Consider the following 16,324-nt stretch of genomic DNA (forward strand, 5'->3'; position numbering starts at 1 on the left):
CAGTCCTACCCCCTTCCCAATGCCTGCGTAGACCCACACCTTGGCATTGTCTAATAGGGGACCATCACACACAGATAAGCTATTGAGCACGTTTAAAAACCCGTGCTTTTATTTATAAGAGACCACAAACAAAACTAGTAGAAGTTCACCCCAACAATGCAAATCAGATTTCAGCATCAGATTAATTTACACTTGACGATTATTTGTTGCATCCAGCTCTATGCTATTGGGAGGTTCTAACCAGTTTGGAGCACTCACAGCTGAGCTCTGTCATGGACAAGGACAGCTTCCTCCTTCCCGGTGTCCTCAGAACCTTGCTCCCATTCCCCACATTCCTCATCATTCGGTGATAGATCAGGGAGCTACAGACCACTGAGTCTCACATCAGTGGCAGAGAAACTATTGAAGGATATCATGAAGGTGAAAATTAATCTCCATTTGGAGAGGCAAGAGATGGTTAACATAGCTTTGTCAGAGGGAGGTCATTCCTCACAAATCTAACGGAATTTTTCAAGAAGGTGACCAAGTGTTTGGCTAACGGTAGAGCAGTTGGTGTAGTTTATATGCATTTAGCTACATTCCTTTAACAAGATTCCACATGGGAAACTGATGAATGTGAAACGTCATTGAATCCTGGGTAACTTGGCGTGTTGGATCTTATGTGATCTTCATGACAGGAGACAGAGGGTGTGGTCAAAGGCTTTTTTTATTTTATTCATTTTGTGGGATGTGGGCATCACTGGCTGGGCCAGTATTTATTGTCCGTCCCTAGTTGCCCCTTGAGAAGGTGGTGGTGAGTTACCTTCTTGAACACCTGCAGTACACCTGCTGTGGGTTGACCCACAATGACCAAAATTAGAGAGGAAATTCCATGATTTTGACCTAGTGATGGTGAAGGGACAGCAATTTATTTCCAAGTCAGGATGGTGAGTAACTTGGAGGGGATTTTGAAGGTGGTGGCGTTCCCATATATTTACTGTCTTTGTCCTTTTAGATGGAAGTGGTTGTGGGTATGGAAGATGCTGTCTGAGGATTTTTGGTGAATTTCTGCAGTGCATCTTGTAGATAATACACACTGCAGCTACTGAGCGTCGGTGGTAAGGGAGGGAATGTTTGTGGATGTAGTGCCAATCAAGCGGGTTGTTTTGTCCTGGATGGTGTCAAGCTTCTTGAGTGTTGTTGGAGCTCCCCCCCCCCTCCCCCCCCATCCAGGTGAGTAGGGCGTACTCCATCATACTCCTGGCTTGTACCTTCTAGGTGGTGGACAGGCTTTGAGGTGTTAGGAGGTGAGTTCCTCACCACAGTATTCCCAGCTGTCATGACAGAGCTCAGCTGTGAGGGCACTCCAATCCGGTTCGAACCTCATTGACATCACTTGTGTGACTGGGGCCTGGTATGTAGTAGCATACAACAGGGATCAGTACTGGGTCCCTTCTTGTTTCTTTATAAATCATATAGATGAGAATGTGTAGAGGATGATAAGTAAGTTTGCAAATGATGCAAAGATTAGCCAATTGATTGACAGTGAGGAGAAAGCTGTTAGATTACAGAGGGATATACATGGATTGTTCAGATAGGCAGATCAGTGGCAGGTGGAATTTAGCCCTGATAAATGAGAGGTCATGCACTTTGGAAGATGGAACAAGACAACGGAGTACTCAGTAAGTGTCAGGGCAGTAGGACTCTCGGAGGTACAGAGAGATCCTGAGGGGCTTGTCCACAGATCCCTGAAGGTGGCTAAACATGTTTATTTGATCGTGAAAGCATATAGGGCATTTGCCTTTATTGGTTGTGGCACAGATAATAAGAGCAAGGAGATCGTGTTAGAGCGCTTGAAACGTCATAACATTTCAAAGCTTGGGGCCTAGTGTGGGAAAGTGACACCAGGGAAGACAGGCCGCCTACTTAGAACATAGAACATAGAAAAATACAGCGCAGTACAGGCCCTTTGGTCCTCGATGTTGCGCCGATCCAAGCCCACCTAACCTACACTAGCCCACTGTCCTCCATATGTCTATCCAATGCCCATTTAAATGCCCATAAAGAGGGAGAGTCCACCACTGCTACTGGCAGGACATTCCACGAACTCACGACTCGCTGAGTAAAGAATCTACCCCTAACATCTGTCCTATACCTACCACCCCTTAATTAAAAGCTATGCCCCCTTGTAATAGCTGACTCCATACGTGGAAAAAGGTTCTCATGGTCAACCCTATCTAAACCCCTAATCATCTTGTACACCTCTATCAAGTCACCCCTAAACCTTCTTTTCTCCAATGAAAACAGCCCCAAGTGCCTCAGCTTTTCCTCATACGATCTTCCTACCATACCAGGCAACTTCCTGGTAAACCTCCTCTGCACCCATTCCAGTGCCTCCACATCCTTCGTATAGTATGGTGACCAAAATCGCACACAATACTCCAGATGCGGCCGCACCAGAGTCTTATACAACTGCAACATGACCTCAGGACTCTGGAACTCAATTCCTCTATCAATAAAAGCCAGTACGCCATATGCCTTCTTCACAGCACAACCTGGGTGGCAACTTTCAGAGATGTGTGTACATGGACACCAAGATCCCTCTGCTCATCCACACTACCAAGTATCCGACCATTAGCCCAGTACCCCATCTTCTTGTTACTCTTACCAAAGTGAATCATGTTTCAGAGAACACTTCTGGGACATCCGCGCCAACCAACCCAACCGCCCCGTGGCTGAACACTTTAACTTCCCCTCCCACTCCGCCTAAGGACATGCAGATCCTTGGCCTCCTCCATCGCCAGACCATGGCAACACGGTGCCTGGAGGAAGAGCGCCTCATCTTCCGCCAAGGAACCCTTCAACCACAAGGGATGATTGCAGATTTCTTCAGCTTTCTCATTTCCCCTCCCCCCACCTTTTCTCAGTCCCACTCCTCAGACTCAGCACCGCCTTCTTGACCTGAAATCTTCTTACCGACCTCTCTGTCCCCACCCCTTCTCTGGCCTATTACCCTCACTTTAACCTCCTTCCACTTATCGCATTCCCAACACCCCTCCCCCAAGTCCCTCCTCCCTACCTTTTATCTTAGCCTGCTTGGCACACCATCCTCATTCCTGAAGAAGAGCTTATGCCCAAAACATTGATTCTCCTTCTCATTTGATGCTGCCTGACCTGCTGCGCTTTTCCAGCAACACATTTTTAAGCTCTGATCCCCAACATCTGCAGTGCTCACTTCCTCCTATGTTTCTGAAAGTACAGACTTAGAAATCAGAACAGTTTGCAAAAGAGATTTGAACTTCCAAGTATCAGTGGAACACTGACGCAGTATGATTTCAGTACGTGAAGACTTTCCTGTATGTGTCTTGTCGCCATGTGGCTCAGTTGGTAGCACTGTCACTACCGAGGTTGTAGGTTTGAGTCTGCTTTCTCTCTACAGCTGCTGCCAGAGCTGCTGAGTTTCTCCAGCAATTTCTGTTTAGTTTTATTGCTCTTGACTTTATGACGGTGGGGTGGTGGAGCTTGGAAGGTGCTGTTTATTTTCTGGATTGCGGTGTGAGAACTGATCAAATGGAACCTCTATGTTCTAGCCTTGATGCTTAAATACAGCATCAAGGCTGAGATTCCAGTGCAGTACTGAAGAGGCACTGCACAGTCAACAGCATTGTCTTTCAGATGTTAAACCATGGCTCCATCAGTCTGTTCAGGTGGAAAAAAATGATGCCTTACTTTGGGAACCTGATCAGTATTTATCCCTCAAACACCACCAGAAGAAACAGTTAGCTGATTGTTATCCCATTGTTGGTGGCATCTTGCTGTGTGCAAATTGTTTGTCCTGCTTCCTTCATATCAACAGTGACTACCACCTCAAATGGACTTAGTTGTCTGTAAAATGCTTTGACATATCCAGTAGTAATGAAAAGTGCTATGTAAATGCAAGCCTTTCTTCGGTTTCAGGTCAGGTTGGTGTATGTTCCTAAGTGGCACTTGGGTGTGGGGAGTCTGGGGTTCATATGGTAGCATTGCCCTTTGTAAAAAGAAAACTGTGAATGCCGGAAATCAGAAACAAAAACCAGTTCTGAAGAAGGGTCACTGGACCCAAAACGTTAACTCTGCTTTCTCTCTACAGCTACTACAAGAGCTGCTGAGTTTCTCCAGCAATTTCTGTTTAGTTTTAATGCTGTTGGCTTTCTGACGGTGGGGTGGTGGAGCTTGGAAGGTGCTGTTTATTTTTTGGATTGCAGTGTGAGATCAGATCAAATGGAACCTTTCTATGCTCCAGTCCTGAAGATTGCATTGACCAATGGCTTGGTGGACTAAATATTCAATGGCAAAGACACTCAACAAGTGAGCAGTTCTGTGTATGATCCAGCTTGGCCATGCTCGTCAGGCAAAAAGGTGGGTCTCCCATCAATGGTGATTGGGACTTTGTAGATGGAAGAAAGACTTTAGCAATTGTCAGATAGCCTGGCCTGTCCGTGCTCCTGATAACATCCAGCAGCTGGAATATCGTTAGAAAATGTGAGATTATGCACTTTTACAGGACAAAGAGGAGCAGAATACTTTCCGCAGAAAGCTGTGGCACAGAGAGATTTAGGAATCCTCCTCTATGAACCACAAAAAGCTAGCATCCAAGTTAAGTTGGTAATAATGAAGGCAAATGGAATGGTGGTCTTTATTTCAAAGGTAATGGAGTATAAAAATACATAAATCTTGCTAAAAGCTATAGAACACATGAATAAGAGTAAGCCACTTTGACCCTACTCTGCTATTTAGTAAGATCAGGACTGATCTGATTTTTAACCTCCATTCGACAATCCTGCATATTCCCAACAATTTTTCTTTCCCTTTGTAATCCAATATCTACCTGCCACTGCCTTAAAAATATATAAAGAATCTGAATCTTTCTGAGAAAAGGAATTCCAAAGGCACTCAACCCTCTGAGAGGAAACAAAAAAGTTTCCTCATCCATGATTTAAATGGGTGACCCCTGATTTTTAAACTATGACTCCCCGGTTCTAAATTCTCCCACAAGAGGAAAAATCATTTCAACATCCATCCAGTCAAGTCCCCTCAGGTTTTATATATATCAATTAAATCACCTTTGACTCTTCTAAACGTTAGAGGATACAGGCCTAGCCTGTCGAGCCTTTCCTCAGAAGGCAATTCACTCACTCCAGGTATTCAGCAAGTGAGGGTTTTCTGAACTGTGTCCAATGCATTAGCATCCCCTACACAGTGTCCAGTATAGTGCACAGTACTCTATATGCAGTCTCACAACTGTTCTGTATTAATGGAGCATTATCTCCCTACTCTTGCGAGTAATTCCTTTTGCAATAAAACACAACATTCTATTAGCTTTCCTCATTAATTGCTGTACCTGCCTACTAACTTCCTTCAGTTCATTGTCTTGGATATCTACATCTCTCTGCATCTTGAGATATCAATCCTCTCACCATCTATACTTCTTTATTCCTTCTGCCAAAATGGACAATTTCATGCTTTCCCACACTGTACTCCACTCGCCAGATCTTTGCACACTCATTTAATCTAACTATATCCCTTTGTAGGCTCTTTCTATCCTTTTCCCAACTCACTGTCCTACCTACTTTAGTGTCATCAGCAAAGTTAGCTAACATACCTTTAATACCTTCATCCGAATCATATATATAAATTGTAAAGAGCTGAGACCCCAGCAATGACTCCTGTGGCACACCATTGGTGACATCTTGCCAGCCTGACAAAGACCCATTTAAGGTCAGAGCAAGTTACTGCAGATTGTGGCATCTGTAAGGAAAACAACAAATGCTGGAGATCTGAGTGGGTCAGACTGCATCCATGGAGAGAGAGCAAGCTAACATTTCGAGTCTAGACGACTCTTCATCAGAGCTGAAGTGAAGTGCCCCTTCAGACATTCCAATCCTTAATCTGAACTATCAATATCTTTTCTCCACCAGCACTCTGCACCCACTATCCTCAGACCTCCCCATCCACCCCAAGCTATAGTATAAATGCTGCCCCCTCTGCACTTCACTTCAGCTCTGATGAAATGTGAGCTTGCTGTCTCCATAGATGCTGCCTGACCTGCTGTGATCTTCAGCATTTAATAAAGACTCATTTAATCCCACTCCCTGTTTCTGTTAGCCCCTATACCAACAGCTTTAATTTTCCACAATCTTTGATACGCCACCTTATTAAATGCTTTCTGTAAACTCTATGTATTATCTCACTGGTTCCTCATTATATACAGCACTACTATGCCTTATGGTCCCATGGAGTTAGTCTTAAACCCGATAATTGTGAAAAAAAAACCCGAGGTATGAACAGACGTGTTTCTATGGACAGTTTTAATGAAGGTCATGATCCCATGACTCTCCTCCAATCCTACTTCACCTCACCCCATCCTTTTTCAAAGAACTCCATAAAAGGTGATTTCCCTTTGACTAAACCATGTTGGCTCTACTTGATTATCTTGAACTCATTCAAGCGCCCTGTTATAAGTGCTTTAATAATAGCTTCGAACATTTTCCCAATGGCAAATATACTAATCAGACCACAACTGAAATAAAGTCCAGTGTATCTAAAGAAAGATACACTGGCATTGGAGCTGGTCCACAAAAGATTCACTCGGTTTTACAAAGTACGCAGGGACTGTCTGATGAAGAGAGGTTGAGTAAGTTGGCCTGTATTCATTGGCGTTAAGAAGAATGAGAGGTGACCTTATTAAAACATTGTAAGATTCTTAGGGGACTTGACAGGGTTGATGTGGAGAGGATGTTTTCCCTTGTTGGTGAGTCTAGGATCAAAGGGTAATCTCAGGGTAAGGTGTTGCCCATTTCATACTGAGATAAGGTGGAATGTCTTCATTCAGAGGCTGGCAAATCTATTGATTCTTTACTGCAGAGGGCTATCAAGGCTGGGTCGTTAGGTATATTCAAGGCTGTGATAGATTTTTAATTATAAGTGAATCAAGAGTAGTAGAGAAAAGGCAGGAAGGTGGAGTTGAGGTTTATTCGAGCAGCTATGATTCATTCAATAGCGAAGTGGCCTCAATGGACTGAATGGCCTGCTTCTGCTCCTATGTCTTATGGATTTACTCTAAATACGACAAGTATTTTTAAAAAGTGAAGGCTGAATAGACTAATTTATAATGGAAGGTCTTAATGAGGTATGCTCCAACTGCTGAGCCAGCAACTTTGGTTTCAATTACCATTCCAGGACTTATTAACCATGGTTAGAATTTTTGTGACAAGGTTGCTTGTCCTTCAAATCCTTCTGGACTTTTCTCCAAAGGGAAAAAGCATGTCTTGAAAATATGAAACAAGCAAACAAGCTCATGAATTGAATTAGTATTTAATCATTTCATATTTGTTGCCCAGCTTATAAAGTGTGGTCCAATGTAGAAACTGTTTTAAAAATGAGAAAGTACAGCAGGCAGCCTGTTGAGGACATCATGTGTAAGGTGGGGTTTATGCTCTACCTGCACCTCCTCCCATTAAACCTCACCTCACTCTATCCTTCAATGCCACACATTTTATTAGTCTCCCCTTAACCTGTGCAGAGATTAACGTAGGCTGCTAAGAATATCAATTCAGATTGACATTGAATATTTTGACCTAGCGACGCCTCAGAAAGGAAATCGCTTTTTGAAGCCAAACCAGACTTGTTCACAAATCTCTGCTGTATATCATGTCATAGACTAAGACTGTGTTCAGTCACTGACAGCTTGTTTTGCTGTTGAATTCCAGAATGAGACAAACTGGTTTCTCTGCATTGCATGCACTCAAAGTCGACTTGTGTCGGCACGGTGGCACAGTGGTTAGCACTGCTGCCTCACAGCGCCAGAGACCCGGGTTCAATTCCCGCCTCAGGCGACTGACTGTGTGGAGTTTGCACGTTCTCCCCGTGTCTGCGTGGGTTTCCTCCGGGTGCTCCGGTTTCCTCCCACAGTCCAAAGATGTGCAGGTCAGGTGAATTGGCCATGCTAAATTGCCTGTAGTGTTAGGTAAGGGGTAGATGTAGATGTAGGGGTATGGGTGGGTTACGCTTCAGTGGGGCGGTGTGGACTTGTTGGGTCGAAGGGCCTGTTTCCACACTGTAAGTAATCTTGTGTCATTTACACCTTGCTTTTGGCTTTGGTGCTGTTTCACAGTCATCATGAAGATGATGTTTGTTTGAGTGTTACAGCACAAACCTTGAATGGTCTCCTTAATGATAAAGGATGTATAGGCACTGGAGGGGGTGCAGAGGATGTTCACTAAGTTGATCCCAGAACTGGGAGGGTTGGCATATGAGGAGTTGTGATTGACTAGACTGAGACTACACTAATTGGAATTCAGAAAAATGAAAGGGTGATCTTATGGAAACATAACATTCTGAAAGGAATAGATTAGGGAGAAGCAAGAAGGTGTTCCCACTGGCAGAGGAAACTAGAACTAGGGGGCATCACCTCAAAATAAGGGGGAACAGATTTAGGACTGAGTTGAGGAGGAACTTCTTCACCCCAAAGGGATATGAATTGGCGGCACGGTGGCACAGTGGTTAGCACTGCTGCCTCACAGCGCCAGAGACCCGGGTTCAATTCCCGCCTCAGGCGACTGACTGTGTGGAGTTTGCACGTTCTCCCCGTGTCTGCGTGGGTTTCCTCCGGGTGCTCCAGTTTCCTCCCACACTCCAAAGATGTGCAGGTCAGGTGAATTGGCCATGCTAAATTGTCCGTAGTGCTAGGTAAGGGGTACATGTAGATGTAGATGTAGATGTAGGGGTGGGTTGCGCTTCGGCGGGGCGGTGTGGACTTGTTGGGCCGAAGGGCCTGTTTCCACACTGTAAGTAATCTAATCTAATCTAATTTGTGGAATTCCCTGCCCAGTGAAGCATTGTTTTTAAGGTAAAGATAGATTTTAAACAGTAAAGGAATTAAGGGTTATGGTGAGCAGGTGGGTAGTTGATACTTGGAAATTTTTTTTTAAGGGTCGGAACGTTTGTCCATCACAGGCTTTAAACTTACTATCAATGTTCCCTCTAAGCCATACAGCAATTGTGAAGATACTCACAAGCTTTCTCCTTTAGGATACGCTCAGCGGACAAGCAAATGTAAAGGCAAAATGTGAGGACTGCAGATGCTGGAAATCAGTGTCTAGATTAGAGTGGTGCTGGAAAAGCACAGCAGGTCAGGCAGCATCCGAGGAGCAGGAAAATCGACGTTTCGGGCAGAAGCCCTTCATCAGAAATCTGTGCAAATGTAAAGGCATAAATCATTGAAATAAACAATACAATAAATAGAACAAAGATATCGTTACTTACTAAATTGTAAACCCAGTTACAGCTCATTCAATAAGTTATAAACTTTCATACTTTTATGTATAATGTGTGACTGGGGGAGAGTTTACATGAGTTCAATTCATTTGTAAAGCTTGCCATTTGTGGCCACTTTAACAGTGTACCCGTGAACGAGCCAGGATACGCATGTGATGTCTTTTATAGTTGTGTGTGAAATTACCCTATGTGCAGACAACAGAAACTGCTGTCAATTTCATCGCTGTAATGATGATGAACAGTGACAGTTCCAGCATCATTACACTCACTGAAATATAGGTTATTGTGAAAGGGTAGGAATTTGAAATATTTTTCAACATTTGGAAACTGTGCAAAGTCGCATTGATCAGAATTGAGCCCTCGTTCAGAGATTGTAGCAATGAATTAGGTAACATTACAGCCAACAATACTGCAAAAATAGATTTATTGTTGTATTGGAACAAAACATTTTTTTAAAGGCAAAATACTCTGGACGCTGAAAATCTGAAACAAATACGGAGAACGCTGGAGAAACTCAGCAAGTCTGGCAGCATCTGTGGAGACAAACAGAGTTAATGTTTTGAGGCTGTTATGACTTCTTCAACACAGAAAATGTGTCATATCAGACTCAAAACGTTAACTCTGTTTATATCTTGGGGTGGCACGGTGGCTCAGTGGTTAGCAATGCTGCCTCACAGCACCAGGGACCTGAGTTCAGTTCCAGCCTCGGGTGACTGTATGTGTGGGGTTTTCACATTCTCCCCGTGTCTGTGTGGGTTTCCTCTGGGTGCTCTGGTTTCCTCCCACAATCCATAGGTGTGCAGGTTAGATGAATTGGCCATGATAAATTGCCCAAAGTGTTAGGTGCATTAGTCAGAGGGAAATGGGTCTGGGTGGGTTACTCTTCGGAGGGTCAGTGTGGACTGGTTGGGCCGAAGGGCCTGTTTCCACACTGTAGGGAATCTAATCTATCTCCAAAAGCAAATTTTGTTAGCTGTCTTCCTTTTCTGTCTTCCCCTGTTTCTTGTTCATTTTAAACTTCAATTTACTTTGGTGTTGGAGAATGTATTTTCCCCATGCAACTTAGTTTTCAAATATGTTCTTCACCTGTTCTCATGTTGTGCCAAAACACCCTCTGCTCAAGGCAGGGCAAGTTAGAATATTAGCAACAGTTCCTTCACCTACTTTCTTCCTACTGTGCACCAACTTGTACAGTGCTCAGGGTTAATTCCAGCAGAATAACTCGGAGATTTAAATTGAATGAATCTGCAATCGAAGGCTACCATGTAATTATTGGGTTGTTGCAAAAACTAACACTCTCTCTAATCTTTTCTGCCACTGAGTGAACCTCAGAGGTTCATACAAGGTACGAGCCTCCAGAATCAGAAGCTAATGTGTCGGTATGGCTTTTGGGGTGTAATCCCTCTTTACAGTCTGCAGCACGCTTTGAGGGAACATTGGCATAATCCCATTTGCTACACATACTTCCTTGAAGGAAAGATATCTCCCATCCTTCAGAGAAGGATGTCTGCCATCCTGACTTGATCGGTTCTACAAGTGAGTCCAGACTCTGAGTGATGTGAGGTAAAAACAATGACTGCAGATGCTGGAAACCAGATTCTGGATTAGTGGTGCTGGAAGAACACAGCAGTTCAGGCAGCATCCAAGGAGCAGTGAAATCGACGTTTCAGGCAAAAGCCCTTCATCAGGAATAAAGCCTTTTGTTCCTGATGAAGGGCTTTTGCCCGAAACGTCGATTTCGCTGCTCCTTGGATGCTGCCTGAACTGCTGTGCTCTTCCAGTACCACTAATCCAGAATCTCAGTGATGTGGTTGATTCTTAATGATCCTCTGAAATGCACTATGATGCCACTCGGTGTTGGCGAATGTGATTGTTCATCTCATCCTAAGACAATGCCTCAAAGCGAGGACGATAATTGCCACAGAGTCCCATATAGCGAGAGAGAGAGAGATCAAAAGAAGTCAAGAGGAAAGAAGGAGCCATAAGAAATGAGGATTAAGTCAGCACAAGATTAAAGAAATAGAAAATGGCAGATGGCAAGCTAAGGAGGGAGGGCACACCATTTAAAGAGAAAAAGAGAATTCATATCGACAGTCATTAGTTAGATATTTGGTCAGTCAGTTGTAGTCATAGAGTCATACAGCACAGAAACAGACCCTTCGGTCCAACTTGTCTGCACCAACTAGATATCCGAAACTGATGTTGTCCAATTTGCCAGCATTTGGCCCATATCCCTCTAAATCTTCCCTGTTCATGGATAGTTGATGAGGAGTTGTAGGTCTGCTTTCTTGAGCTTATTTTTACTTTCATATCTTTGACCCTCAACCTGCGTGAAAGCCAATTACATGTTGATGAAGCAGCGAATAGGGAATTCCCTGCATACTCTTCCCAATTATTCAGGTCAAAGCCAATCATCTTCATGTAGACTCTCAGGCTATCCATTACTACCTTGAGGACAGCGATAGGGATGGGTAATAAATGCAGGACCCACAGCCCATTAATGAATAATGAGAATATTTTTGACCAACTTGATTTTACTCGAACATATAAATACGTGCATATTAAAACACTAAAATTTTATAATAGCCCAGATCTTCCAGTCACTATCAGTGCTGCACACATTGATGCTACCCACAAAGATTTCTGAAACCCAACTTTTTGGCCATTGTTTCAGCCAGGACTTTCCATTTTAGCTGAAGCAATGATGGGTCATCACAGATGTCCGTCAGCAGCCTGAAGAGAAAACAGATATCGAGAGAAGACACACCCTCTACTTGCCCACATTCAGGCAAGTTCTAAAGGTCTCAAGTCCTTCACTGGTGGAATGGACGGGTGACTAGCCGAGTGTGTAATGGTTGAGTTGAGTCACGGGCTGGCAGATGAGAGGGTAATCCAGTGAAGTGTGCAGTTTGATCAAGTCATTGAGGCAACTGTCTGGGGAAGGGGATCTCAGGTCAGGGCTTGATTATAGCAATGTCCATAGTAGCAATAAGAGTAGGCCATTCGGTCCTTTGATCCTGCTGTGCCATTCAATGTCATTGTGACTGGTCATCCAATTCAGTTCCCATCTTCCCACTTCCTCTTCATACCTTTTGATCACTTTGGCCCTAAGAGCTGTATGTATCTCCTTTTTAAAATGTTTCAATGTTTTGGCCCTCAACCACTTTCTGTGGCAGAGAATTCCACAGGCCCACTACTTTCTGGGTGAAGAAACTGGAAGAAAAATTAGGACTCTTGATTATAGTGCTCAGTTCAGCTACACGGGCTCACCATTGAGTTAGGTCTGTATTAATCATCGACTCAAAAGGTACAGAAGGAGGCCTTTGGCCCATCGAGTCTGTCCCACCAAGAGTATACAAATGTTTACACTAGTCCCTGCATTAGACCCAGAGCCTCAGATTGAAGTACTTTTTAAAGGTTGTGAGGTTTCTTGCGTCAACTACCTTTTTTGCCAATGCCTTTTCTCAAATCCCCTCTAAACTACCTGCCTTTCATGTTAAAGTTGTGTTCTTTTGCTATTTAAATGTCTACTAAGCAGACATCTACTTTCCATCCATCCTGTCCATGCCTCTCATAATCTTATATACTTCTATCAGATCCCCTCTCAGCCATCTCTGCTCCAAAAATCACAACCTGCCCGTATCCAGCCTCCCTTCCAAATGCTCTATCCCAGGCGACATCCTGGTGAATCTCCATTGCAGCCCTTCCAGTGCAATCCCATCCTTCCTTTACTGTAATGACCAGAATGGCGCACACAATTCTAGCTGTGACCTAACCAAAGGCCTGTAACAGCTCCAACATGGCCTCCCTGCTCTTGTAATTTATGCCACAACTAATAAAGGCAAGCGTCTGAAATAACTCCACGGTGGAGTTATTGTCCATCCCATCACCGTCATCCTTTATTTATAGGTGCTAGTACATGACACTGTCCTAGCTGGCACAGAGCCAGCTCCTAGGGGGTGAACAGAACCCCTGACCCTCTTGTTCATCTCTGTCAGCTAGGGCTCTCTGATTGGACCAGATTTACAGCCCCAATTCTATGAGGTCCACCTGATTGACCTTGTTCCAATCGCTACAGTGTCCTATATGCCACCTTCAGCGTTCTGTGGACAAGCACCCCCAAGATTCCTCTGTTTGAACTTGAGTGTCTTACCTTGAGTGCTCCCTTGTTTTGCTCCATCCTTGAAAGCAAATCACCTCACATTTGTTAAAGTTGAATTCCATCTGTCACTGATCTGACAAATATCCTCCTGTAATCGAACATCTTCCTGCTCACTATTATCCAGACAGCCAATCTTTATATCACCTGAAAACGTCCTCTCCATCCCCCTCCCAACGTTCTCACTTACATCAAACATGAAGTGGTGTAACATTTCCCATCTGCCTATGTAGTGAAATCCCACATATTTATCGCAGGTCCCTCAAACTGAGCTCAGAATTGAAGGCGGTCATGAAGTATCGTGCCATTGGAAATCAGCCGATTGGATGCTTAAACTTTGCAGGTGATTTCAGGGGATGTCGGGGCACCAGCACTACCACAGGGCCCCAGTGTGATTCCTCCAGTTTACGTCCACTTGCTAGAGCTCTTGTGGCACAGTAGTAGTATCGCTTCCTCTGGGCTAGTAGGTTCAGATTCAAGACTCAACTAGCCTGGAAGTGTGTCATAGCCTGTCCAAACAGATTGATTAAAAAAACACATCCAGTTGCTGATGATGCAGATACTAGAAGACCTGAGTCAAATCTATTGAATATGATACCACATTAATTTCCTCAATATTATCCAAAGCATCTGCTTTGCTTTGGACATATTTAAAATATGTGCCAGTTAATTGATCAGATTACACCCATTGTCAACGATCCAGTAACATCACTTCCACATTCCTGGTACTCAGCTCCACAAACCAGTCATTCGCTGTGTACAACCTGAAATCAATACCATTTGGGAGGAGAGAAACTATCTGCTAATCCCTCCCACACCCTTTCAGTTTCTGGGTGGCAGGTTGCATAAACAGTGCACTGAACAGCCAGCAAACAAAAATTGGTGCCTCCGATCAAGAGAGATCGGCAAATCACTTCTCTTTCTGCAGTTTTATGCTGGGAAAAAGAACGCAAATTCTCCTGATCCAACAGTTTGGAGAGGGAGCACGATTCCCGAGCTGTGGCCAGCTTCTGCGGAAAGGCTTCAGTCTTTCACTGAACTTGCTGGGTGTGACCTTGTAGGTCAGTGTTTAAGAAGCCAACCAGAAAAGCTGGGGATTTACTGTCAAAAGCAGCTGCTGAGCAAGTTGTTGAATACAACAGGGACAGATGGCAGAGGACCCCAAGATCGAGCTGTTCATTAAGGTAAGAGCTGATTTGAAACACCAAAGTTCTTATGTCAAACTTTAATTTTTTTTGTTGAAATAATTTATTTAAACTTCCACCTTTGATTAAATTTAAAACACGTCTGTTGTAAAAGTGATAGGATTTATTCAACTAGCTTTGAAATGATAACAACTTTGTTTTGGACTGTTCTGAATGTAACAAATTCATTTAGTTCTCTCTGTGGAAAATTGTTTCGCACTCTGAACTTTGCATTTCAAGTAAGTGAGAACAATTGGAATTCATAGGCATTTCCTGCTCATAAAAGTTGAATTATTTCTTCAAAGGCCAAGCAGTTTCTGTTGTGAAGACTTTAGCTTTACACATGATCCTAAGAATGCTCTTTCCTAACGCATATTTTCACCATATGCTTTGTGCTTGCTTAGATCCACCTGTTTTAATTTGAAGTAATATTTCCAGTTGGTTTGATCTTAACCATTTATAATTCCGCTCTTAAGAGGTTCCGCCCTGAGATGTATTCTTTCAAACTCTGCACAGGAATGTGTTTGTTTTGGTTTTCTTTTCCATCTTTAAGTTTTTCATCCGTTCTCTTTGCTCATGCGCATATCCCTGTCATTCTGTTTACAATTGCTCCCCATGTATTCCAATTATTGGTTAAGATGCATTTAACATTGCTCGCAAGGCCTTTTACAACAGTCGTCTTCAAGTGATTTCAATTCATTACTTAGCACATTTACATTTCATGTTCAATTTGCCCTGTTTCTGCCCCAGTAGTCAGAATAATATTTTTTTTAATTTTTTAATCTGCCATCTCTGTGCTTTTCTTGCATGGATGGTTTTCACCAATCTATTGAGCTTATTGGTTTGTTTGCCTTTGACAGTCATGCTAACATCTTGGTGATAAATGTTTGGAATCTCTTTGAGGATTTGCATACAAAGGATAAGTAATTGATTTTTGGGACTAGTTACACACTTTTTTATTAAAATTTGGGTTGGCTAGGTATAGGGAAGTGGATATATAGGTATAAGTTACAGACTGAAATCTATCAGAGTTGATTTGATAAATTAAAAAGAGACATTTGAGTGATTTTAGGATTAGATTGCTATCAAGGTTTCTTCATTACAGGCAGAGCTCATAGTGATATTTGATGGCAGAACCATCTGTTCATTCCAGCACCTCCTGTCGCTTACACTTGATGTTATAGATTCTGAAAAATTAATGTTGGCAGTGTTATTACTAACTCATAACTATACAATCTACAATTCTCAAAATGAACAGTACTCTTTCCAAGGAGTTAAAGGCACCAATGAAAAGCAGCAAAGCGTGACCAACTTCTGGTTTTGTTTTTCTGTGTTTGTTCACGGGAATATGGATATTGTGAGGAGGCCAGCATTTATCATTCATCCCTAGTTGCGCTGGAGAAGGTAATAGAAGCTGCCTTCTTACACAAACTACAATGTTGCAACAGCAAACACAAGAAGCTGAAAATACAAAGCAGTTTACCTTTGACAAAGGTGATGAGAATAAATTACCTTAAACCTGGCAAGAGCATATACAGAACATGGCCTCTGGTTTCAAAGTTGCAAATGATAAATAGTACAGGTTAGTGAGGTGGAAATGATGTCTGCGAGTTACAACACAGGAGGTATACGTTTAACATTGATTATAACCAGTTGTAATACCATCTAACCAACGTGGATCATTAGT

At 43.1% G+C, this 16,324-nt stretch overlaps 1 protein-coding gene across 2 annotated transcripts in view; it reads left to right on the forward strand.

Moving 5' to 3' along the window:
* The first annotated feature begins 14,266 nt into the window (after nt 1-14,266).
* LOC140469682 (chloride intracellular channel protein 4-like) overlaps nt 14,267-16,324 on the forward strand; it is a 29,413-nt gene continuing 27,355 nt past the window's right edge. The window contains exon 1 of one of the 2 annotated variants that reach the window (XM_072566428.1): nt 14,267-14,637. In XM_072566428.1, coding sequence (XP_072422529.1) covers nt 14,602-14,637 — 36 coding nt within the window. In that variant the 5' untranslated portion in view covers nt 14,267-14,601. The remainder of the gene's footprint in view (nt 14,638-16,324) is intronic. The other variant, XM_072566427.1, reaches the window with a different exon arrangement.

This window comes from Chiloscyllium punctatum, chromosome 49 (genome assembly GCF_047496795.1).
Source record: "Chiloscyllium punctatum isolate Juve2018m chromosome 49, sChiPun1.3, whole genome shotgun sequence".
NCBI classification, from domain to species: domain Eukaryota; kingdom Metazoa; phylum Chordata; class Chondrichthyes; order Orectolobiformes; family Hemiscylliidae; genus Chiloscyllium; species Chiloscyllium punctatum.